This window comes from Glandiceps talaboti, chromosome 2 (assembly GCF_964340395.1).
Source record: "Glandiceps talaboti chromosome 2, keGlaTala1.1, whole genome shotgun sequence".
NCBI classification, from domain to species: domain Eukaryota; kingdom Metazoa; phylum Hemichordata; class Enteropneusta; family Spengelidae; genus Glandiceps; species Glandiceps talaboti.
Genome location: NC_135550.1, coordinates 16,648,170 through 16,673,254, shown reverse-complemented (window position 1 = coordinate 16,673,254; position 25,085 = coordinate 16,648,170). Strand labels below are relative to the sequence as shown.

General features: G+C 36.5%; 1 protein-coding gene across 1 annotated transcript in view; it reads left to right on the top strand.

Moving 5' to 3' along the window:
* The window catches only part of LOC144444811 (usherin-like), a 57,469-nt gene that overhangs the window by 19,368 nt on the left and 13,016 nt on the right, over window positions 1–25,085 (top strand). The window contains exons 22-51 of the mRNA XM_078134355.1: window positions 151–441; window positions 1,065–1,219; window positions 1,969–2,233; window positions 2,982–3,188; window positions 3,826–3,906; window positions 4,514–4,705; window positions 7,111–7,221; window positions 7,930–8,133; window positions 8,367–8,656; window positions 8,982–9,129; window positions 9,712–10,026; window positions 10,610–10,789; window positions 11,101–11,251; window positions 11,644–11,786; window positions 12,297–12,433; window positions 12,802–12,937; window positions 13,801–14,097; window positions 14,606–14,803; window positions 15,591–15,806; window positions 16,050–16,295; window positions 16,771–16,983; window positions 17,558–17,760; window positions 18,560–18,768; window positions 19,262–19,361; window positions 20,212–20,491; window positions 21,304–21,491; window positions 22,085–22,448; window positions 22,905–23,102; window positions 23,689–23,843; window positions 24,591–24,792. Coding sequence (XP_077990481.1) covers window positions 151–441; window positions 1,065–1,219; window positions 1,969–2,233; window positions 2,982–3,188; window positions 3,826–3,906; window positions 4,514–4,705; window positions 7,111–7,221; window positions 7,930–8,133; window positions 8,367–8,656; window positions 8,982–9,129; window positions 9,712–10,026; window positions 10,610–10,789; window positions 11,101–11,251; window positions 11,644–11,786; window positions 12,297–12,433; window positions 12,802–12,937; window positions 13,801–14,097; window positions 14,606–14,803; window positions 15,591–15,806; window positions 16,050–16,295; window positions 16,771–16,983; window positions 17,558–17,760; window positions 18,560–18,768; window positions 19,262–19,361; window positions 20,212–20,491; window positions 21,304–21,491; window positions 22,085–22,448; window positions 22,905–23,102; window positions 23,689–23,843; window positions 24,591–24,792 — 6,075 coding nt within the window. The remainder of the gene's footprint in view (window positions 1–150; window positions 442–1,064; window positions 1,220–1,968; window positions 2,234–2,981; window positions 3,189–3,825; window positions 3,907–4,513; window positions 4,706–7,110; window positions 7,222–7,929; window positions 8,134–8,366; window positions 8,657–8,981; window positions 9,130–9,711; window positions 10,027–10,609; window positions 10,790–11,100; window positions 11,252–11,643; window positions 11,787–12,296; window positions 12,434–12,801; window positions 12,938–13,800; window positions 14,098–14,605; window positions 14,804–15,590; window positions 15,807–16,049; window positions 16,296–16,770; window positions 16,984–17,557; window positions 17,761–18,559; window positions 18,769–19,261; window positions 19,362–20,211; window positions 20,492–21,303; window positions 21,492–22,084; window positions 22,449–22,904; window positions 23,103–23,688; window positions 23,844–24,590; window positions 24,793–25,085) is intronic.

The window sequence follows — 25,085 nt, the reverse complement described above, 5'->3', positions numbered from 1 at the left end:
GGTCATCAATATTAGATAGAGGTTTGATGGAATGAAGAGAACACATCTAGAATTGGTATTATAGGTGCAAAAAATAAAATGGCATATAACACACTACAGTCAGCTCACTCCATAGAATGACTTATCTGTCACACGTTGTATTGTTTTTAGGTTCTGCAGTGTCTCCAACTGACTCACAAGTCATAGGAGAGACAACGGGCGTGTACCTAGGAGGCTTACCCAGTGATTTCATGCTGATTAGATCTGACAGTGGCAACACTGCAGTCATCAGACAGAGCTTTGTAGGCTGTGTCAGAAATGTCAAGATTAAGAAGCAACACACACCTCAAGAAATCTGGGAAGATTTGGACTGGGATAGTTCAGTGTCAAGTTCACATGTATTCCCAACCATGGAAGGTTGTCCAACTCAATTACAGAATGGTGTACAATTCCTAGGAAGAGGTAATCTAGAATTTAGTGATTTATATTCTGTATATGTTAATGTCAATCATTTCATAACAAAACCTTAAAAGCTTCCCAGAATGCTATGTCATAGAGCACCATTTATATGACCTTTGACATGTCTTATCTCCATTTATATGACCTTTGACATGTCTTACCTCCATTTATGTGACCTTTGACATGTCTTACCTTCATTTATGTGACTTTTGACATGCTCTGCCATGATTGATGACCTTTGACATAATTTATCACCATTTATATGACCTTTGACATGTTCTCCCACCATTCACTTAACCTTTGACATGTTCTGTCACCCTTTGTATACCTTTTGACATGTTATAGCTACTGCCATTAATGTGACCTTTCACATGTTCTGCCATTCTTTTAACCTTTAACATGTTCTACCTCTGTATATGACCTTTGACCTGTAGGATCAATAATTTGTGTGACTTTTGATGTGTTCTACCACCATCCATATGACCTTTGACATGTTGTAGGACCAACTGTTTGTTTGACTTTTGATGTGTTCTGCTACCATTGTGTAATGTTGATGATGAATGAATTAATTCTCTACTTAGACATACAGAGAACTAAATACTCTTGGTATCTATCTATACTTGCAGGTCATGCTACCCTCCAAGCTGGTCTTTTCACTGGTGGAGTTAGTTTCTCAGTCAGTTTTGACTTTCGTACTGAGATCAATTCTGGAACTCTGCTAGCTGCTACAGGAACTGGGGGATCATTCATGTTAATTGAACTCCTAGGAGGAAATTTACAAGTAAGTGAAACTATTTGTAATTTGGACAGTATTATTGAAGTTTCATAATCCCCCGCCCGCCCGCTCATGGTTGTTTGTTTAACCCCATAACAATTTGAAATTCAAAGGATTAATCATATGGTTTTTACACTCAGGTGATTATTGGCTGGATTGACTTTAACGCTTTGAATCAATCACATGATTTTGATCAAGTGATTGAGTTTAACTCAGTGTGATCAATCACATGATTTTTGTCCTTTAATCATGTGATTGAGTTTAGCTCATATGATTATTCCCATGATTGGTCTGGTCGTTATGCAATTGATGGATCATGAGATTTTTTCATGCTGATTTTCTGATTAATCATGAGAATTTTTTTGTTTCAATTGTTTACTTCAGTAAACGTGTGTGTACGATTGACCTACCATCATATCATTATAGAGAATGGATTGAAAGTTTCATACAAGGGTTGTCGGTGGCCGAGCAGTTAGCTTGTATGCCTCGTACCTCTGCAGTCTGGGTTCGAACCAGGCATCGGCTGGGTTTGATAAAAAAATTTAACCATGTCTGTATGTAAGAAGGGGGATGCTCAGTTTGACCCTGCCGAACAACGCCGGTTTTCCCCAGGTACTCTGGTGTCCTCATGCTTCTTCAACACTAGGGCGATATTCTTGTGGTGATCATTCAACGAATTTCCGACTTTATTTGGAAGAGGAAAGATTATTATTATCATACTAAAACTAACATATAATTTATCTTTTAATCTTTAGTTTCAGATATACACAGCTGTTGGCGTGAGAGTCCAGGTTATAACACTGGATACAACTGGAATACTGTGTAATGGTCAGTGGAAGACGGCAACGTTTAGTAAGACACCTGGTCAGATTTCTGTCACCGTGTTGAATGGACCCAGTCAAATTTATAACATGAATTCAGATAACTTAGCCATAACTTCAGAGTTGTATCTTGGTGGTATACCTGATGGATCTGATACAGTTAGAATCATAGGGAATGCTGGGATCACTGTACAGCCAGGTTTGTTAATGTCATTATCATCAGTAAATCTGTCATATACATGTTTCAATGGCAGTTTGCAGTTCGTGATAGATAAACAGGTATTGCATCAGTGCATAGAGTGGAAGCCACGTTGTTGAGCAAGAAATTGAATGCTCGTTATTTTCATGATGCATCTAGATAGTACAATTCTATTTCAGGTAATTGGAAATGAACATGCATAAATTTAAAACATTGGTTACATTTTAATATTATACCTCCACCTGTCAATAATTCCCATTGAAGTAGCAGCTGTGGTGACTGATGTCAAAAATCACAACAATATTTACTCAATAACTTCTGAAGGCTTTTTCCGACAGGCACCATTTATGAGTATTGATCTGCATGTATGATGCTTGATGACCCAGAGTGGAGTACTCCCCAGATTTTCAGACTTTTCTTTAAACCATCTACCCATGTATAGTTGAAAAGCAGATCCTTTGTTAGGGATTTCCAGTCACAATCATCTGCTCAATTGCCTTTATTGTGATGCTAGGAAGGTGTTTCTAAAACATGGAGACTTTTCTGACTCCTTTATTTTCAGGGATTATTTTGTGAAATAGTTATCCATTTGGGTCGCACATACCCAAACACACCCCTCCAGGTGAAAGTTTAAACATAAACTTTCAAATCATTGATATACTACAGTCATCTATAACCTATTTTTTTAAATCAATATCTTCAACAGTTTTGATAATTACTAAAACCATGACATCTATATTTTCCATAGGTTTTGGTGGTTGTATTCGTAATCTACGTATTAACAGTGGCACTGATATAGATTTTTTCAACCAAGTGAGTGACATAGTGAATGTAAATTTAGATGGATGTCCACCAACAGTCACTTCACAATCAACCTGTATGACACCACAGATGACTACTGTCTATCAGGGTCCAGAGTCGTCTTATTATGATACCAGGTTACAGGTTTTCACAGGTGAGTTTACAACTGGTTTTATATTATCATTTTAAATAGAAGTGATGACAAGAAACCATAATTTACAAAAAGATTTCTAACTTTCATTCATTCAGTACACCAGTTACCATATTCACTTAATCTTTCAATTTACAATTGATTGAACATTACAGCTGAGTGGACTATACCAAGTTTGGTTTTTGACATAGATCATTGTGTTAGGGGTCTTGAGTTCTTGAACACCTTAAGTAAGGAGGGAGGATGAAGGAGGGTATGGCACCACTTTCCTGAGGTCCTTTGTAGTGAAATGACAGATTGCAGTTCAGTACATCACTCCTATTAAGCTCAATTTCAAAGGCCCAAAGAATGAATAGATACATTTCAATTTTATTTATTGACATAGATATTTTTAAACTTAAAGTCACCTGGTTGAATGATTTAAAGCCATAAATATGTTTGGTGGACTGTTCCTTAAAGTCAAAAGACCCAACATTAAATGCCTTTCTACTTGAAAAAAAAATCCAATGTAGACAACATGACTATGTTTAGGCAATGCAATAATTGCAAAAATGTAAAAGATGTGTAAGGTGTTTTGTTCTCCTTATTTGACTTCTCTTTTGTTATTGTTGTCTGATTTAATTCTCCTTCTTGACCACAGAGTATATTTACCGTGTGACATCAAGCAATGCTCAAGGTAGCTCTGTGAGTGAGTGGACTGCCGGTAGAACTAAGGAAGGTGGTAAGTAACAAACAATGAACATATAGTTTCATAACTTTTTTGAAGTGTGACAACTCCTTTGACAGAGAACAAATTTATTTTGATTTGCTGTATTAGAAGTCCTTATTTTGTTACTTTGTATCTACTGGTAATTTGTGGTTCAATCATCAAGAAATGTCCACTTTAAAACTGCACTAGGAACTTGAACATTTTTTGAAACAGTTTTGTCAGATAGTTACTCATAATAGTGTACACCCTTAACAGTATTGAATCTCTGTAGGTAAATGTGTATTTGTGTAGCTGTGCATGATATCAATAAATCAAATCAAATTGATTTGTGGGACCCCTCCCTAAAATCAGTACCCAGATTGATCATGATTTTAACCTCTTATTGTACTTCTTATTCTAATTAACATGTAAAATATATTTCAACAGTTTTGAGTGAATATTTTGTTGATGGTCTTATCGAAAAAATAATACAGTACTACAGCTAAGTGCAGTTTTAATAAAACTTTATGTTCAGAAATGGCCTTTATAGACCCATCTTCCATCATTGAAGATCTGTTATCGAGTCCTTTGTGACAAAACAACTGTTACTAAATCATTGAAAATTCAACTTGATTTGCAGCACCTGGTGGTTTACCAGCACCAAGTGATCCACAATCATTATCAGGCTATATTATTGAAGTCAAATGGCAACAACCTAGTAGTAATACTGGGATGATTTCTCAATATATCCTAACGGCGTACAACCTGGACAATACAGCTGTAGATCCAGTAACATCGGTTTTCACTGATACAACACAACTTGAATATACAGGTGAGTGAGTTAGTCAGTCAGTCAGTCAGTCGTTGAAGAATTTCATCTCTCGGAGTCAGTAATCTATCATGCTATCTTCCAAGTTTGTAATTTTTTGTCTGGATAAGGATTTCATATAAACATACAACGTTACATCAAAGTTTTCAACATTCCATTTCCAAGTAGAGCTTGATTTTTGTCATTTACATCTGGTAGAACAATGTGACAACAATTTGATTGAAATATGATCAAGGAGGAGACTCGACAGTTCAAGCTAATGTATCTAAGTTACTTACCACCACTGTAAGAAACAAAAGATAGAATCATTTGTTGCCCCCCCCCCCCTCTTATGGGCACAGATGATATAAGTAAAGGGTATAGACCAAGGTGTATGAACACTTGAGTTGTATATCCTACTAATACCATGCCTCACTTTGTGGCGTCATAACACCACAGTGGTGTTAATGGTGATGACTTGACTATGTCATTATACCATGGCGTCCAAATCTCTATTTCTCACATATATACTTGCACTGAACTTTGATCAGGTCACAGCAGGTGATGGTTTTATGACTGGCTGTCTGCAGTCAGTTGGAACCTAGTCTGGCGATCACAGTAATGTACAAACGTTTGGAAAGCTTGTGACCTAAACTAAAGAGATGTGTGTTCCTTCACTCGATCCACTGTCTATGTCTACTTCACTTCACTTCAACAAATATCAAGTGTCAATATCAACTTTTGTTGACAATTTTTCACACTTTCAGCGTTATTTTTACACAAATTCAAATTTTCAACTTTATCAAAACAGTTCAAACTTTTAAAGTTATCAGTCAGTCAGTCAGTCAGACAACTTCAGATCTACTGTTCGTACACAGAACCACACACCCCCAATCTGTGGACTTCTTTGTATTGTCAGGAATCCTACTTTCCATGGATTCCTCTATCCCTGTTGGGGACACAAACTGGAATCATCCTTCCATTGTCAGTGATATGCTGTAACCATGGAAATATCATCCATGTTTTATATGCATTATTGCATAATTTATATTTATATAAAACACGAGCTGAAGTTCAGTTTGTAGGTTGTAATATTGTTTCCATCCTTAATTTATTCTCTTCCTGGCATCCCCACTCTTAAAATTGTGATATCAGGTTCATTCATGATTGGTGAGTTTTCTTTTCAAGGCTGTTTTAATTAAAATGCTCAATGGATGAGAAATTGATATCTATTTTGGAATTCTAAAAGTAATAAATTAACACTGAGTCTGTTTTTGTACTTGAAAAAAAATTGCAAAATAAAATGAATCCAGCTTTATAACTCAGTCAGTTATCCAGTTCATTCACAAAGCACTTCCTGACATGCAGTGAATGAAAAACTGTTTCCACATTTTTTTGGGAGTTTTTTTGCAGTTATTGAGCTACAAACACAAAGACTTGATCTATGCTGTTTCACATGGTTTTTTTTTTTCAAATAGAAAAATGAACTACATTTTTTGAAATTAAAAAAAATCCAAAATAGATATTTATTTCTCATCCATATGGTCACTTTAAAAGCACTGCATGATTTTTTTTTAAATGTATGATATGAGTAGTGTAAATTAAGGGCTTTATAATGAGGTGTAGATTCATAAAGAAATAATGACACACTTACTTTTAAAACCAGCGTCACAATGTTACAGTGGTAAGTTTACTTTCAAATCTAATGTCCTGTATACGGTAGTACCGGTACTCAACTGCTGCTTCAGTGAAGACAACTGCAGAACTTATTGTGAACAAGCAAGTGACATCTACCCTACATACATACATAAACACATGGCATTGCTGTAAGGTACTAAATAAAAAGGATAGTAACTGCCATAAATACTAGATTGAAAACAGGTTTGAGAATTAAAAAAAGATTGTGTTGTCACATCACTTTTAATAGACAAAATGTCCGAACCAGAAATGATATTTTTTTTGGTCTTAGTAATATTTGACCCTTACCTGTACCTTCTAAGTACAAAATTTAACCAAAAAATATATTTCATTGGTTAGTCACACAGAAGTAAAGTATTTGAGGGGACTATGTATTCTGTCATAGACTTATCAAGTGTTATATTTGTAATGGTGTGTGGGTAAAGGTTGTTTAGACATTGTAGTAGTTTTGTTTTGTGTTTTAACCTATTGTGAATTGACATTTTTAATTTCCCCGCGTTTCTGATTCTGATACCTGATATCGATAGTATAAGAATGCAGACAACGTTTCAGAAAATGTTTGAAAACTATTTGTGTTTGGTTAATGAGAACAAAATAACTATTAACATACGAGTCTGTCAGTAATTTGACCTTAATGCATGAAATAAGATACCAGTTTGAAATTAACAATAACATACAGACTTGGTTTCAAGCACTGACTATTTATGTGTGTCTGTTTTTTACACTCACAGGTAATGTGACTGGTGTGATACCATTTACCAACTACCGTGTTACTGTTACTGCATGTACTGCTGGTGGTTGTACAGAGAGTACAGGTGTTAATATACAGACGTCACAAGAAGGTAAGCTAGATTATATTTTGCATAGTTACAGATGGCTACAGAGGATGGCAGAAAGCTATATTTGTAACCTGTAATCACGTCTTTTTCATTTATTTTATTGTATGTGAAAAACCTGTTAAATTTCAACGTAAAGATCACTGCTTTTCTTCACCTGGCATGACAAAAGTCGTGTCAATATTTTATTCACGTGAGCTACCATTATCTTAGATCGTTACCAAACAAGACAATCATACTATTTATCTGAAGGAAATAAGCACTTAGGAGTCATGAATATTCAGTGTTCATCTAATAAATGTGCATGTCTGCTTAGTGTCGTGGGACAGTGATGGAGCACTTTGAGAAAAAGAAATGCAAAATATAGTTTCAATTTTGTGTTTTTGAGCAATTGTGCAGACTTTATGTGATTAGTTACTTTCCAGAACCCAAAGTTTATGAAAATATGTCTATTTCCTGGAGTGGTATTCCCCTTTGATATGATCCAAAAACTTGTGATGCTTAAATGTTGAGAAAATGTAGCCTTCTGACATGATGTACATTGAATGGAAAAGAAACAGAAATAACAAGTCAGTATAATTTTATTGCATGATGGTGGAGCATGTGTCGGATCCATACTTGAGTAGCATTCCCCTTTAATGCAACTAAGATAAAACAGCTGTTCATGTTTTCCCCTTTATAACGTCATCATTGTAATGTCCGTATTGGATTCAGTTCCAGAAAATGTACAGCCTCCCATTGCATCAGCAAAGACAGCTTCTTCAGTGACACTTAGCTGGTCTAGGCCTACTCAACCCAATGGGATTATCACAGGGTATGTGTTATACATGGAAGGCAGTCAGATCTACAGTGGTAATCAAATGAGTTTTACTCAGACCGGACTGAGTGTCTATACTAACTACCAATTCAAACTCACAGGTAAGGCATTTTGCATGTTTTGTGTATTCTACTTTATCCAACTCAAGTTTAGGTTTATCCACAAGAACAGTTTCACTCAAAATGTACTAACTGTGTTTTGAATAATATATGCAGAAACTAGTGAATTTCAATTTTATGAACATCTGGTGGCTGACACAGTTTTATCTCAAATAGTTCGATAAAAAACATTCAATACATGATTTCAATTGTGTTTTTCACACTCCTTATTTCAGCCTGCACACAAGTTGGCTGCTCCGACAGCGAGACGGTTTCCATATCAACCAGCCAATTACCACCATCACCCATGGCTGCACCTACCTTGTTTGTCCAAGGAGCCCGTTCTATTGAAGTGGATTGGACGGCTCCTACTGAGATGAATGGTGTACTAGAAAGTTATGTCATCTATGTATCATCAGTCAGTGGTCAGTTTGGTGATGTCATGTATAACTCTACTGCCATTATCATTACAAGTTATACACTTGAAGATCTGATTCCAGGAACGACATATTACATTAGAGTTAGCGTAAGTATTGATGTTTGTTGTCAAAGATATTGTCTCTCCAAGATGACTCATTTGACTTTGGATAGTGTTCATATATTTCATTTGTACTTAGTAGAGGATTGAAAGGGACAACAACAAGTTTGTCTGTACTAAAATTTGACATCCAGTTTTATTGGTCACCTACCACTTTTAATACCCACGTAGACAGAGCATTACATGGTCACCCTTGTTTTACTCTCTGAGATAAAATAGTGATACTTTTACCCTTCTTACAACATCTCAGATAATTGTTCTGATATGTTTACCCTTCTTACACCCTCTGAAAAAAGTCTCTGCTATATTTCAGGCTTGTAATGCAGGTGGCTGTACAACAAGCAGTGCTAGTACTGCCACAACCGTTGAAGATCCTCCAGAGGGAGTTGGGGCACCAACAGTGACAGCACTCTCTCCATATACGCTGTATGTCAGCTGGTCACAACCTAGTAACCCTAATGGTAAGGATACCACACTGTCTTTAATTTCACTATTTGTTGAAATTCAACTGTAATGTTATACAAGACAATGTCACATGGATAGGTTAACATTGTGATATTCTTCTTGTCATGTGTTACTTTGCTTTGAAAACAGTCTCGTTTTATAGCACAGCTCAACCAAGGTTCGTCCATGGTAAAGCATGTGTGTGTGTGTGTGTGTGTGTGTGTGTGTGTGTGTGTGTGTGTGTGTGTGTGTGTGCGTGTGTGTGTGTGTGTGTGGGTGTGCGTGTGTGTGTGTGTGCATGTGTGTGTGTGTGTGTGTGTGCGCACATGTGCACACACGCATACGTGTGTATGTGTTTGTGCATGTGTGTGTTTGTGCATGTGTGCGTGTGCATGTGTGTGAATGACAGTAAAAAATGGCCCCCAAAAAAGTTCTTTGGCTTTTAGTGGGGATTTATTTAGGGTGTGTAGTGGGGAAATTGGTCATATCAAAATGATTGCACCGTATGTAGGAATTCATGAAATTTGAAATCCTATTCTCAGATTAATATATTCAAATAAATTATAAAATGCATTGTCTCCTTTTGCTTGTTGTGACAGGCATGATAACCAGTTACTCACTCTATCAAAATGGAGTTGTAGTTCAGTCATCAATGGCAACAAGTTACACAGCCATAGGTCTGACTCCATGGAGTTTACACACCTATCGTGTTGAGGCATGCACCAACCTTGGTTGTACTATGGGACCAGCTACAGAAGCTCGTACTGAGGAAGCACCCCCTGTTGGCAATATAGGCCTCTCCATCAATATCATCAATTCGGAGAGTGTTGCCGCCTTTTGGTCATCGCCAAGCCAACCTAATGGTTTCATCATCTATGAAGTCAGATTCACTGGTCTGTTTTTTGTTTCACCAGGTAACTTTAAACAATATCTTGTTTTAGTTCCAAACTTGTACATAATTTACCTAGTATATTTTGATTAAATCACTCAGCCTTAATATTCAGCTTTTATTGATTCAGTGACGCAGACTTGTCATATGACCTCGGGAGGGTGCTGTATACTACCGGTATTTTCATCTCCCTCATCTCTGTGAATTGCATTGTTTGATCTCTATAGCTTCTGAATAATGTGTTTTCAAAACTACTAGACAGATAGGTCTGAAATTCAGATGGAATGCTTCTGGAGATGGGAAGATGAGAATATGGTGATGAAATGATGACCCCATTGTTTCATATGCAAATTAAAACAAAACAAAATTGTCAAAAATGTTCAAGTCAATATTAGCATGCAAAGAGGTTAATAGTTTGTAGTGATGTCTTGATGGTACCTTATGCAAGGTAAGGTGAGCTGATGTTATCATCTACAATTTACACTTCTAATTGAGTTCATTATTTAGCAAAACATGAATTAAAGCATAATCTGTTATGCTGTTAGTGCCATTTTTGTGTTTCATATTAAATTCATGCACATATAATTGGTGATCAATCTGTCTTACAGAAACAGGTAACTATGTGACACTGTCGGACACCAAAGTTTTGTACAATGGGACCCAGGCCAACTCTCAAGTCATTATCACCGGGATGTTGCCATACACCAACTATGATGTACAAGTCAGAGCCTATAATACCAAAGGATCTCTGTTGAGTAATACACAACTCATCAATATGCCTGCAGCAGGTTTGTCTTTTATCTTTATACCACGTTTTATTCATTTGCTTGTTAGCAGTGTTGAGGAGTGTGTGGCTAGTTGACAATTATCCGTCTGTGTATCCCTGCATCTGTCTGCCCAACTGTTGACAGCCATCAGTGACACCAATTTTAATGAATTCTGAATTTCAATCAAACCTGGCACAAATATCAGATACCAAAAAGTGCATTTGTGCATCACTAATTTTGTGAGCTGTACTTTCATGGCAAAAATTCCCTTTTCATTGTTGGTGAGTCAGACTTTAGTTTTAATGAAGACTTCTCTTATTTTGTATTAACAGCACCCCAGGGTGTGACCCCTCCAAACCTAACACCGATAAGCTCAACATCTATACAAGTAACATGGCAAGCACCAGCCAGAAACAATGCACCTGGACTACCTGTCTATCAAGTGGTGTACAGACCAGCTGATCGCTCAGACCTAGAGCAAAGGTGAGGTACACAATCTGGGATCACCATACAAATATTTGAACCAGAAGTCAAAATGATATCAAAATTTCGTCATTTTAGAATCCCTAGCAATAATATGGCTACCGAATACTATGTTAACTTGACAGGAAGATAAAAGAGAGACAATTCCTTTGAAAACAAGATGGCGAACCCCAAAATTTTATTTATTATTTCAAAAGATCCAGAAACAAGCTTTCATGTGATAACGTTTTGAGAAAATTGAAGAACAAATTTATTTTCAGTGAAATTTGTCCCTGAGGCACATTCTACCAAAAATACTACTCAAGTGGTTATCTTTTCATTTCATTTCATTTGTATGAGACACATTTGATGACTATCATAATCATGTGTTCACTATAATTTTATTTGTCTAGTCTCTTCACCAATCCAGTCAGTTCAACAAGTTATAGCCTCTCCAATCTGACACCTTATGTTGAGTATCAGTTCAAACTGATTGCAAGTAACGGCTTTGGTTCATCGGAAAGTGAATGGGTGTCTGTCTATACCTTGGAAGATGGTGAGTACTCTGGTTTCTGTTAAAAATGACTTGGTTAATGGAATGCCATGAGAGCAGTCTCTTAGATCATGTAAAATAGACTTCATATCGGTAATGTGAAAGTAGATGCTTAGTTCATGTTGAGTTTCTCAGTCATTGAAAGAGGATGAAAGTGATGTCAAGACACAAATATTGTGATGAATATGAAGTCATTTCCTGCAAAGTGCTCCCCCAAACCCAGGCAGGAAATCCCTGAACACATGTTTAGTGCAGTAGGGCTTCGGTACAGCTCTAGTTGCTTGCTTTCTGTTGTAGTCACTATGCAGTTAGTGTAACTCCAACATCAACATGTAGTCAAGGTGGTAAACTATCATTATTTCAAAGTTGCAGAAAAAAATTCTATTCTTAAAGTTTGTATAAGTTACATAGACACCATTCATACATGAATACCATCAGACAATTGATATTTGATGAGATCAGTACTGGTATCATGCAAGTTAAATGTTTGTTTGTTTGTTTGTTTGTTTGTAGGACCTGGACCTATTGACCCACCTATGGCCCAGGTGCTTGGTCCATATAGTATGTTAATTACCTGGGAGGAGCCAGCTCAACCAAATGGTGCCATAGTTCAGATCAGACTCTTTCAGAATGATCAAATAAGAGAATCAGTAAGTGTTCAGTATTTACTTCTGTACGACAGTTACTGTAGTAGTAAGTCTCTTTACTACATGTTGAAATAGTCATCGAGAATCGGTGTATGTATGCATACACAACTCCCTAGTTTGGCAGTTTTTATAGTTAATACTTCACCCAGGAGGTCATTCCACAGTAAGAGACACAAACACTTTCCCAGTGTTCTAGCAGGTACACAGAACAAATGAACACAAATTATTGTAGTTACAGAGGTATACAGTGGAAAACATCATTTGAATTTTGGTGATTTTTGAAGATTTCTCATTTTAATATATTAAGTAAATCACATACTATACACTGATGTACTTATACCTTGTTCTATGATTTTCCACCTTTATTATAGCTACCTGGTAATAGTACCACTTATGTTGCTGATAATCTGCTACCAAATACTGCCTATTATTTCAAGATAGAAGTATGTAACTCAGCTGGCTGTACAGCTAGTGCCAACTCTATGACGTACACCACAGATACTACAGGTATTATATACAAAGACCTCCTGTCACATAAAACATAGTTTCTTTGCTTGTCAGTTTTTCATACTGGAATCAATACATCATTTAGGGTTATATCTACTATGTTGCATAATGATTGAAAGTAGTGAATCTCATTTGGATATTTCACTTCGTATTCTCATAGAAGATTGAAGTGAAAGGTTCTCTGGTGAATTCACTTCACTGTGTGTAATAAAATCTTGTTAAGTGAGATAAAATAGTTGGTTTCATTCACTTTCACCTATCACAGTACAGAACTGGTATAGATCAGAACTTAGGTGGAAATGATCATTGTATAGGTCTTGCTAGTGAATTTCTGTTTTCATATGTTGTTGACTATTTCTCTTGTTTATATATAATTGTAATTGTACAGTACAAGCAGTTGACAATTCCTTTAACAGAAGTTTCCTAACTAGGCCTGTACATAATTTCCACCGACATGTAACTTCTGATCAATGTCAGCTCTGTACTGATAGATGAAAGTGAATGAAACCAATGCATTCTGTGTTGTTAAAATCCAAGTTTTTATGAAACCATAGACCCTCCACCAATGGAAGGTCAATGATCAAACATAGTGAATTCACAAGGTAACCTTTCCCTTTTAAGAATAACTTATCATCTCAGACCTGCACTTTAATACGAGTAGAATCTTTTTATCCTTTTTTAGTTTTTTTTTTGTGTTTCCTAAAATTTTGAACTTTGGGATAACTTTCCCCAAAAGAGTTGACAAATTATCCTATCCTCAGATCATTGTTCCCCCTTCACCCCAACCTTCCCTTAGAAAATATTACCCCAGTTTGTGGAACTAACAGTTTGTTTTATTTTCCTGTTTATGTGTCATCTTTTAGCACCAAGTGGTATTTCACCACCCACACTCTTCTCAGAAACACCCACATCCATTCTAATAAGTTGGTCCATACCCCAGTATCCTAATGGTGTCTTACAAGGCTATGAAATTGAACGACGTTTGTACGGCTCTAACATCATAACTACAGTCACTATTGTTGGCACCTCGGCACAACTTGCATATGTTGATCAGTCTGCAGCCATTACACCGTACACCACATATGAGTACAGAGTTATTGTTAAGAATAGTGCTGGCAGTACTGCCAGTGAGTGGGCTCAGATAACTACAAAACAAGCATGTAAGTATACAGTTATTTGATGTATGTTTCACTTTGAAATGTACACAATTGATATAGTATGTGGTTTTCATTGCCATTTATTGCACAAACTGAGTTGTATCATATGTACCGGTATATGGGTGAGCAAAACAATTCAATTCAATGTCCAGTCCTGTGGTATGGTCGTCTGTCGCTTCACACATCGATTTGAAAGTGTGCTATCAACTTAACTTCATATTATGCACAGTACAGTAACGACAAGCTCTTTTCAAGTTTGTTATTCACATTTTTTTTATCTGATGATATAAATATACAAAATCTTCGCTTTTATGTGCCATATTGTCCCTTGTTGAAATAGGATTTGAATGTAGATGTACAAAACATAATTATCTTGTTGAACTTCAGAAAAGGTTACTCCTGAAAAAAATGTCCCCCAAAATAATCCCATTTAATTCTTATGAGAACCTGGGATTGAGACATGGGCCTTCTATTGTTTGACTCAGAGTACATTTTCTACTTTTCCTGACAGTACCTGGTGGTCTTAGCACTCCAGTTGTAGAAGTACGTGGTGGAACAGTAATCCATGTATCTTGGCAACCACCTGTTCAACCAAATGGTGACATTATCAGCTACACTATCAGGTTACCAAATCCACAAATACTGATTGCAAACACATCAATAACAGAGTATTTGGTTGAAGACTTGGTACCATACACACTTTACTCAGGTAAGATAATAGTCTTTAAACTGAGGGTACTCGAGCAACTGTCAATTTTTTTTTTCAAACCTGACACAGAGGTGACATATTATGGAGTCCATCACTTTGTTTCACAACATTAACATATTTGACCATCAGTAGATGGTGGCTATATTTGTAGTCAAAATCACTTTCAATCTACTCTTTAATACCAGGTTATAAATCATTGTACTAGCTATAATTAGAGTTAGATAGTAATCTGAAAAGTGATGAGTCAGTCTGCTGAGTTTTTTCCTAGCCATCTTGTCTGGTGACATAGTAACAGCCTGAGTGTGCATTGTATGAGCACATTATATGGACAACTTTTGTATTTTAATCATAATTGTATGTTTAAATCGAACAGTTCTACAGGTAACAGTTTAGATACATTCACATGTACTTTATTGTGCATTGACTGCATTTTTAAAGTTACATGATAAGATTGTTTTATTTCTATATTTTTCAATATCAGCCTACATGTATTTTATTGTAGGGTGTTCTTTAATCTGTATTACACTCATATATCCAAATAGAATTGTCAATTTTCTATACAGTTGTAATAAAGATATATCTTATCTCATCTCATCTCATCTCATCTCATCTCATCTCATCTTATCTCATCTTATTTTATCTTATCTTATGATATAGGCATAGACCAGTACTTGAAACATATTAGGTCTATGATAGAAGTGACGTTAAGTTGAGGCTCGATCTCCTATATTTTACATTGTTGCAATGAGTTAACCATGTTGTTTTTTTGATGTTTTGGCTATGATAGTAACTATTCAGGTCTGCACTGGTGGAGGCTGCAGTGAAAGTGATGCTGTTAGTGTAACAACAGATGCTGCCATGCCTGAAGGACTGGCTCCACCAAGGGCCAATGCTATAACACAGAATTATATCTCGGTGCTTTGGGATCATCCTACTAGACCCAATGGACCCAATGTTAGATATGAATTATCAAGAATGAAAATAAGACAGCCATTAACTACAGGTTAGTAGTTTGTTTCCATCAGTTAAAATTGACAAACTTTTCTTGCTTTCTGACGGTCGATTATACAGAGCTTAGTTTCTTCTGCTGTAAGAATTTTTCAAGGCACAACTCAATGGACTCAATGTTAATATTTTGGCTCTCAGATTGTAAAACATTCTTAGATTTTTTTTTTCCAAGACTTTGATTATTTTATGCAAAACTCAGAACTGTTTGACCTGACTTGTGTATTTTCTCTAATCTAAGGTCCTATATTTGGTCTTGGATTTTGGGAGTTAGTATCATCAACCACAGATCTGTCTTATCAAGACTACGGTCTAACTGTTTACACCACCTACCAGTACAGAGTAACTGTGTATAACAGTATTGGTCAACTAACATCTCAGCCATCACCTGAAGTGACGACATTGGCCGGAATGCCAACTATGCCAGCTAATCTAACAGCTACTCCACTTGATCATACGTCCGTGTTTCTACAGTGGACAATTCCAAGTAAGTCACTCAATAATGGCTACATTATGTATCTGTGTTATTTCTAGGCACCCAAGGCAATTCAGACTTCACATGGCAGCTCCACCAAACACTAAAAACAGACTGCATTTTTGTTCAATTTACAAACAACCATGACTATGTAGCTGAATGTATGTATACACCATGTTTTTCTTGTTATCGGAAATAACATTTTACCACCTAGACAAATGAAAGTAATGATGGCCGATTTTTTGTTCAACACCATAACTTCCGTTCTATGTGCTCCTAATGTGCTACTATAGGCACACATGGGAATAAGTTGACCATATTGTTCTATTTGAACCCTCTAGCTTGAGGTAAAGGGATATTTTGGGTACCAAGAATTGTGAAGTTTTCACTCTGTCTTTCACAAACCACACATTGTCAAGTTCCTATGTTGTTGTGTTGTTGTGTCTGCCAAAACTTTGACCAGCATCTGTGATAATTTGTGTTTTAGGTGAAGAAGAGCTACAAGGTGGAGTTGTACTCTACCATTTGACATACAGTAACACACCAGGTGTGTTCCAGTACAAAGTATACCAGCCTGGTGTGGACAGTGACACCATCTCTACACTCACTCCAAACTCCTACTACGAATTCCGTCTCGCCATTGATAATGGTGCCTATAACATAACCAGTGCACCTGCCTATGCAGAAACTAGTGATGGAGGTGAGGAAATGTTATGTGTAGATAGTGGTAGCAGGATTAGATTTGTAGAGATCTGAGTGACCTCTGTTCTAATTGAATTTGTCAATTACTTACAATCTTTCAAGATCTGTTGAAATATAGTGAGAAAGCAGAAAAACATAAATCAACACAGGGAAAACTTTGTCTGATTGTAATACCATAGTTCTCCCCATGTTTGATGTAGTGTTGACCAGTTGATTCCATTATATGTACCAGTACTTGTACAAGCCCATATGTATATGTTGTCAAATGGTCAAAACCTTAGGGTATACCATCCCCAGGGGGTGGCCCTTGATAGCAAATAATAGGGATATATGTATATATTGATTTACCGACCAGCACTCCTTCAGAACTTGGGACAGCACTCCTTCAGAACTTGGGAAAACCCTGAATACATAACAATGAAGGCACATGTATCTTACACCCTAGTGATGTTTTATGACAAGATAGTTATCCAACTTTGTATTTTTTACCATCTATAGACTTTACTATCCATAGGATGAATACAGTGAAACAAAAATATCGATAATCTAGCTTTTTATTTTTTGTTTGACAGCGCCGACTGGTTTTGTTGCACCTACTGTGTATGCTATCAATAGTCAGTCATTCCGTGTGGTATGGCAAGCACCTTCTGAGCCAAATGGTGATATCCTCTATTACCGGATATATCTGAATAGTGACGACGTAGTCACATTAGGCAGTCATATAAATTCTTTTGCCATTGATGATCTGCAGCCATTTACTGTTTATGAAGTGCAGGTATGGTAATCACTAAACACAAGTAAATTGTTGGATTATACATATGAATTTATTGGATTGACTGCTTTGACCTACACTATACTAGACATATACCACTAACTAACAAATCCTCCGGATCTCAGCTGAGACTTAAAGGCTACCACCAACCAGACATACAGTATGCCTTATTTCTGTATACAACAGGGAACTGTATTTCAGAAGCTTGTTTCTAACTTTAACTTCAAAACAAAAGAAATGTATTCAAAGATGTGTGTGAAGGAAATGAAAGACTGGAAATTTTGTTTGCTGGTGAAGGTAATAATAGTGGTATGAAAATCATGACTGTAGTGTGAATGTGGTAGGTCACCATCATCACTGGCATTGCAAATGCTACTTTACATGTAAAACCGTCTTACCAACTACATATACTGTAAATTTTCACTAAAGATTTATTTTCGCTGCTTTCACTGGAAAACAAGAATGCAAAACTAAGAATGACTAAAATGTCTTCTTGCACATGAACACAATGTATCACTCTGGTAATTATAGAAAATTAGTCCTTGACAACTAGCTGAAGACTGCAAAATCACAAAATTTTGTAGGAATGAAAATATTTAGGTTTGCAATACCTTTGAAAATTCGTGTGTTGACGTCGTTTGAAAAAAAATGTATTCAGAGGAATTTCATTCAGCGTCAGTGTTTGATTTAAGAAATATTTGTAAATCTAAAAAAAAATATTATGTTGATGTAAGAGAAACTGTTAAATCTAAAAATAACTTTAATATCTGGCTCATTTATGACGCGACAATTTGAATTTCAGGTTGAAGTTTGCACTAGTTTTGGTTGTCTGATGAGTGACGTTACCATGGCATCTACCCAGGAAGCTCCACCAGCCGGTTTCAGTGCTCCTTATGTTGGAGTTTTAGGACCAAACTCTGTGGAAATAGAATGGACTGCACCATCCCAACCCAATGGAATAATACAAGGATATGATGTGTATCGTAGAACCCTTTTACCATGCAATGCTCCGTAAGTAGTTCATTGTATACTCAGTAAGACTGTAAGAAGGACACCAAGAGATATCTATTTACAGAAGCCTGTTATCTTTTACGTTGCTCCACTATTGTTCATATTGAGCACATTATGTCATATTGGATATTGGTGCTATACAGATTCATTAATTGATTTATTTATTGATAACTTGATTGATTAATTGATTGATTGATTGAATGAATTCTGTTGTCAAAGTAATAAATTTATACAGGGACATGATGTGTAAAATCATGTTACATGGTATGTGTTCTTAATACTAGCCCCAAAAGGGCACTGCCAGGGTGGGGGTGGGGTTGGGGGGAGGGGTGGAGTGTGTAAAACCCACACTAACACCTACTACTCTATTCTAACAGAGGATTGTGATGGTCTCAAATGTGTGACAATATTGTGTTTTATTATTTCATCATAGCACTGTTTAAAGTTTGAATAGCATATTAATAGAACTGTATTTTATATTTTTAACTTTCAGGCCAGAAAATCCCAACTTCTCAGATATCAATAGTTGTTCCTATGTTCAGTGCAGAGTAACTGAGAGTCAGTGTGGTACTCAGTGTTTTTCTGGTAACAAGGTAATATAATCTCTCGTCAGTTTTTACTAGAAGATGAAAAACTAGCCTACTTTTGTTTCATTTGACATATACAAAATTCACTGGTTAAGCCTTTAATTACTTGGTTTCTATAACTCTGTATGGGTGTCAGGCTTTACACAAGGTTAACATTCATAGAACACTACTTATTGTCTCTCAGTAACAAATATGTGGATGAATTCTAAATTAGAGTTAAACAAAGTCATTGTATTTATTGCATTTATTCCGTATTCTCTATTTTGCTTCTTGTCCTTAATGTTTACCACAATTATCACCATCCCGTTGTGACCCTCAGAACTACATGTGGTATGATGTCCAATCCATGCCAACATTACATCATGTAATTCAACACTGTGACTTTTCATTTGACAATACTTGCTATTTGACAGCGACACTTTCCATCGGACAATGAGACATTTTTCTTTTTCAGTGTCATTTCACATTGCATTTCAAAAGTTAGACATTCTATTTCATTCTTCAACATTCCGTTTTTCTAATTGTACAATTCAGTGTTTTATTTAAGGGCGGTAAGTAGGTAAAATCTACCGGGGTTCCCACATCATTTTACCGGGGTTCCCCACCAAAATTATGATACATTGCATGGGAAGCACTACCAGTTTTACCTCTTTCCCCCTTTCTGTTACCGGGGTTCCCAAACCTTAGCAAAAACACTGCAATTCATGTCTATGTTGCTTGTAGAAGTCAAATGTCTCATTGTCAGATGTAAAGTCACAGTGTTGAATTTCATGTAGGATTTTTTGGCATGGACACCACCATACATGTTGTACCATACTGGTCTTTGACAAATAATGTGAATTTGTCATCGTTCCAGGTTTGCTGCGATGGTTCTCTTCATGACTACCAGAGTGGTTATGAATGCTGTGGCAGTAACTACATACCCCAGTCAGCTATCGGCTCAGATGTGTGCTGTGGGGGAGAGTTCCATACATACCAGTCTAACTACCAGTGTTGTAATAATCAGTACATACAGGTCTTACCTGGACAGATCTGTTGTTCTGATTCTACAGGAAACGGCGCTGTAGTAGACTTTGGAGATGCCTGCTGTGCTGGAATTCCTTATGATACAACTGGACCACAGATATGCTGTGGAGGTTAGACAATGTTAATTATTAAGTGATAAAGTGAAAAGAGTGGTTCATTAATTGACATATTGATTGATTTATTGATTGATCAATATATTCAGTTATTGATCATTTTGAACAAGTCATTAGTTAAGATACTGATAGAAGCTTGTCAATCAATTTATCTATCTAAGCCATCGCATTCTCTCCAAACCGTTGAAGGCCCTCATTGAATGAATTACACATGGTCAAGTTATTGCATCTTCATTTTGAAAATGCAAAAATGTACAATTCTTCAACAGTTAACTACTATCAAATGTGTTACTTGTATGACCAAATAGATATGTGTAAATATGTGATAAATCATTCCTTTTCAGCCCTATTTGCAGTGTTCTCCCCACTATAGAGAAAGCCTGGTGTAAACACCATCCTTGCCATCTTGGCATGTTTCTACCGTGTTTCAAAAGTGTTCTGCCATTCTTGAACATCAATAATTTTGGAATGACAAAATCATAATAATACTTTCACATGAAGGGAAATGGCTGATCCTCAATGTACAAATGTGTATGTGTTAAAATAAACATGTCAGAGTTTGTTTCAGTGTTGAAGACATGCATATTATATGCTGATCATTATGCAAACTAATATGCAAATTAATATGCAAATTAGCCATCCTTGTAATCTACCCTGGGGAGAACACTGCATTTGGGCATTACCTTATTGAAATGTCACATTCATTTCTAATTTACCATTCCAAAATAACCATATTTTACCGAGTGTAATACTGTTTTACGATGTAAAAAATGAATGTAACAACTTTGTAAATCCAATATCTTCTGTAGGAATGTTTTATGATGGGTTCCATGCTCAGTGCTGTGGTGATTCTGTAATAAGCAATGCACTAGTCTGCTGTGAAGATGGCAACACTGGTTCAGGCTATACTCCCGATGAGAGAAAACAGTGTTGTGGTTCTCAGTATGTTGACCCTGCAGTGACCCTTTGTTGCCAAGACGACACTGGTAACAGTAAGGTTAGTGGAATTGGTTGCCAATACTTTTGATGCTCTTGTGGTATTTTTCAGAATTTGTTTTTTATCATTTACTTTCCAGTGATCCTGTAACTGTGTAGTCACAGTCACTCTGCATAATATCTAATTGATACTGTATGTCTGTCTGTCTGTGGGTCGGTCGGTCGGTCGGTCAAAAATATTTCAAGTTAATAGTATGAAAATAAACAAGCATGGGTTTTTCTTTATTATGATTTCACCGACTTTTTAATCTCACACAACAGACCTCCTTCAGCATCTAAGAATGAAAAAAATACAATGGAACAATGATAAAAAATGTGATAGTAGAACTTGTACGTAACAATGTAAAATTGAGGAAGAGGTGGATGAAAACTTAGCTAGAAGCACTAAAGAGAAACAAGTAAAATATAAATCCTAAGCAGACATGGAAACTAAGGAGAATAATTAATAAAGAGTATGATTACCATACTGATAATGTACAGTTACATTTATCTCTCTTTACTTTAAAAAGTACATTATAGCTGATTTGTACTTTCTAGTGTTGGTATTTTTTGTCAAGGGCTCTTTTATGACGTGATGTCACCATTCTTTTTCAGCCACATTTCTACAACAGTGCTACTGAAAAAGTGGTAGCTAACGATAAATGCTGTGGAGTTGAGAAGATATCAGTGTCCATGCAGTGTTGTAATAATGTTGGCTATGATCCAACAATAGAAGTGTGCGCTGACAGAGGTACTCTCGGTGCTCAGGACTGTGGTACAGGCACTGTTTGCTCCTTACAAGCTGCAGCTACTGCATACTGTAATGCATGTGATTTTGATCGTAACAACTACATCTGTGGTTCTGTTACTGGCTACTATGAGCAGATCACTCCTGTAGACCCGTCCAGTGGTAGTGAACTGTGTGCCACCACACCACAGATGATATATACTGCTGATAGCCAAACATTCAGATACACAGGTAAATTTCATTTAGTTTTGTGTCCTAGAATATGACATATATTGTGATCGTTTGGGCCACAACGTCTGTAAATTACAACTGTATTCTAACAAGCTATAAATTTACCTGTCGCAAGCCAAGCAAGTACATAATCATTGCACATCAGCTTGAGAGAGGCAAACTCAGTAGGTTGATAGAATTCAGTTCAGTGTGTAGAATAGACAAGGCATGATTACATGTAATTGTGAGTGATGTCATACCTCACTTTATTTTCAGACTTAGACTCTGAGATTTTCAGATTCACAGACAGATGTGATTGTTATGATATTACTGTATTTTCATTGGCTGTGAACATAGTGACTTTCCTGATGTGTGAAGCTCAATGTCCCATTCCTCAATATTTTTCAAGACATGCAACGTAGACTACATGTAGGTAGTCAGAATGATCTAAACGTGTTGTTCCTCCTCTCTATCCAGATGATGGCCTATCAGCTTACACTTCATATGAATATTCAGTAACTGTCAGTAATAGCGTTGGAAGGTCTGAGAGTGATTATACCAAGGCTACAACTGATGAGTCTGTACCAGAAGGAGTATATCCACCACAGTGGAGTATCACTGCTGGTGAATTAAATGCAATCTCATTAACTTGGAGACCACCTCAATATCCTAACGGTAAGTAGCAAACTCTTCAATTTGTTGTCGTAGTGATATTCAATTCATAGCTCTGGAACTCTTGATTTTAGTTTATTGGTTTTTTTACTTTCTTCCTTTCAGTCATTCTCATAGTTGTGGTGGTTTTGGGTCCTACATCAATATGCTGAATTTCCCATGTTGCATTGCAAGCAAATTATGCAACATTTGATTTGGTTGAACAGAATGCACCTATCAGTATTACTTTGGTCTCACAAATGTTTATTACCAGTATATTGGAATTCATATTTAGTTTCATCGTTCGTTCAACGATAGTTAAACATTTCTAGTTTCATAGTCAGTCAGTTGTTATGCATGTAGCCATATCTATAATATCAGTTATGAAATGGCCATACGGTGTACTAGTGTTCATAAGCAATGTGAGTTTCTTGAACAGAAAATAAAAAGCCAAATTCAACCCTACTTTAAAATTTGTAATTTTATCATATCCAAATAGTGGCCATATTTCTGTTTATGTTTACACTATGATGGTGGTTATGGTAATATGATTTATTTTGCCTGTCTTTTTGTGAAACTGAAAATCTGTGATCTTTTTCTACTTTTATAGGAGAAATCTCAAGGTATATTTTGATCCGTGATAATGTTGAGATTTATGAGAGTTTAAGTCTAAGTTATATAGACAGTGCTAGTATCCAGCCCTATGAAGACTATGAATACATTCTTAGAGTGTGTACTTATCAAGGCTGTACAGATAGCGAACCTGTAAGTATATTGCTATCTCTTGTTTTTTATATATATATGGCATTCTTAACTTTTAAAGTGCCACTGTAGATGATGTCCCATTTTTAGCTTCTTTAAGGGAAGGTTATGTTGCGCATGTGCGTGTGTGTGTGTGTGTGTGTGTGTGTGTGTGTGTGTGTGTGTGTGTGTATGTGTGTGTGTGTGTGTGTGTGTGTGTGTGTATGTGTGTGTGTGTGTGTGTGTGTGTGTGTGTGTGCGTGTGTGTGTGTGTGCGCGCGCGTGTGTGTGTGTGTGTGTGTGTGTGTGTGTCTGTGTGTGTGTGTGTGTGTGTGTGTGTGTGTGTGTGTGTGTGTGTGTGTGTGCGTGCGCATGCATGCATGCGTGTATGTGTGTGTGTGTGCATGCGTGCATGTGTGTGTGTGCAAGCATTTATCTGTGGACACAATATCGCCAAAATGACTGCAGCATCAATTTTATTGAAACTTGCCACACATCTTCTCTATGGTAATGGAAAGAACTGAATAGGTTTTGATAAATATTGCATGTGTATTAATGAGTCATTTACATAATTAACAATTTTCAGAAATTAGGCTATATCTTGGAATTAAAGCTTCAGATGTCCTAAACTGTCATATATCCTTTCCTGATGAAAGGTCACCAGTCATTAGACATAAATCTAACATGTTTTATTAGTTGTATTTGACTGGTCAAGCAAATTGTAAGAAACACAAGAAAACCTAATATCTGATGTACAATGGTTTATTGTAGGTGATAGCTGCCACACTACAGGCAGCACCAATAGATGTATACACGCCAGTGCTGAGTGCTCTAAGTTCCACCTCTGTCATTATCACATGGCAAATACCAGGCCAACCTAATGGTGTCATAACAGAATACAAAGTGTACATGGAAGGGGAAGCCACCCCTATATACAGAGCAGATGCTAACACCTTTAGCTATACTCACTCAGGTAAGACAAGTAACATGTCCAAGGACTTCACCCATACATACAGAGTAAATACATTCCACGATAAAATGTCCATGGCCTAAATTTTTTTTAAAATAGCTGACGTTTTTGGATTTACCTTTATAAAATTAAGTCCTAATACTTCTGATATTGTGTGGGATAGATATATATACAGAGCAGATGACACATGTTTTATAGCTACACTTCTCATGTAAGACACACACAAAAAAACGTGTCAGGGGAAGCCACCCCTATATACATAGTCACTGAACTTCTCTCATCCTGAAATGTCACAT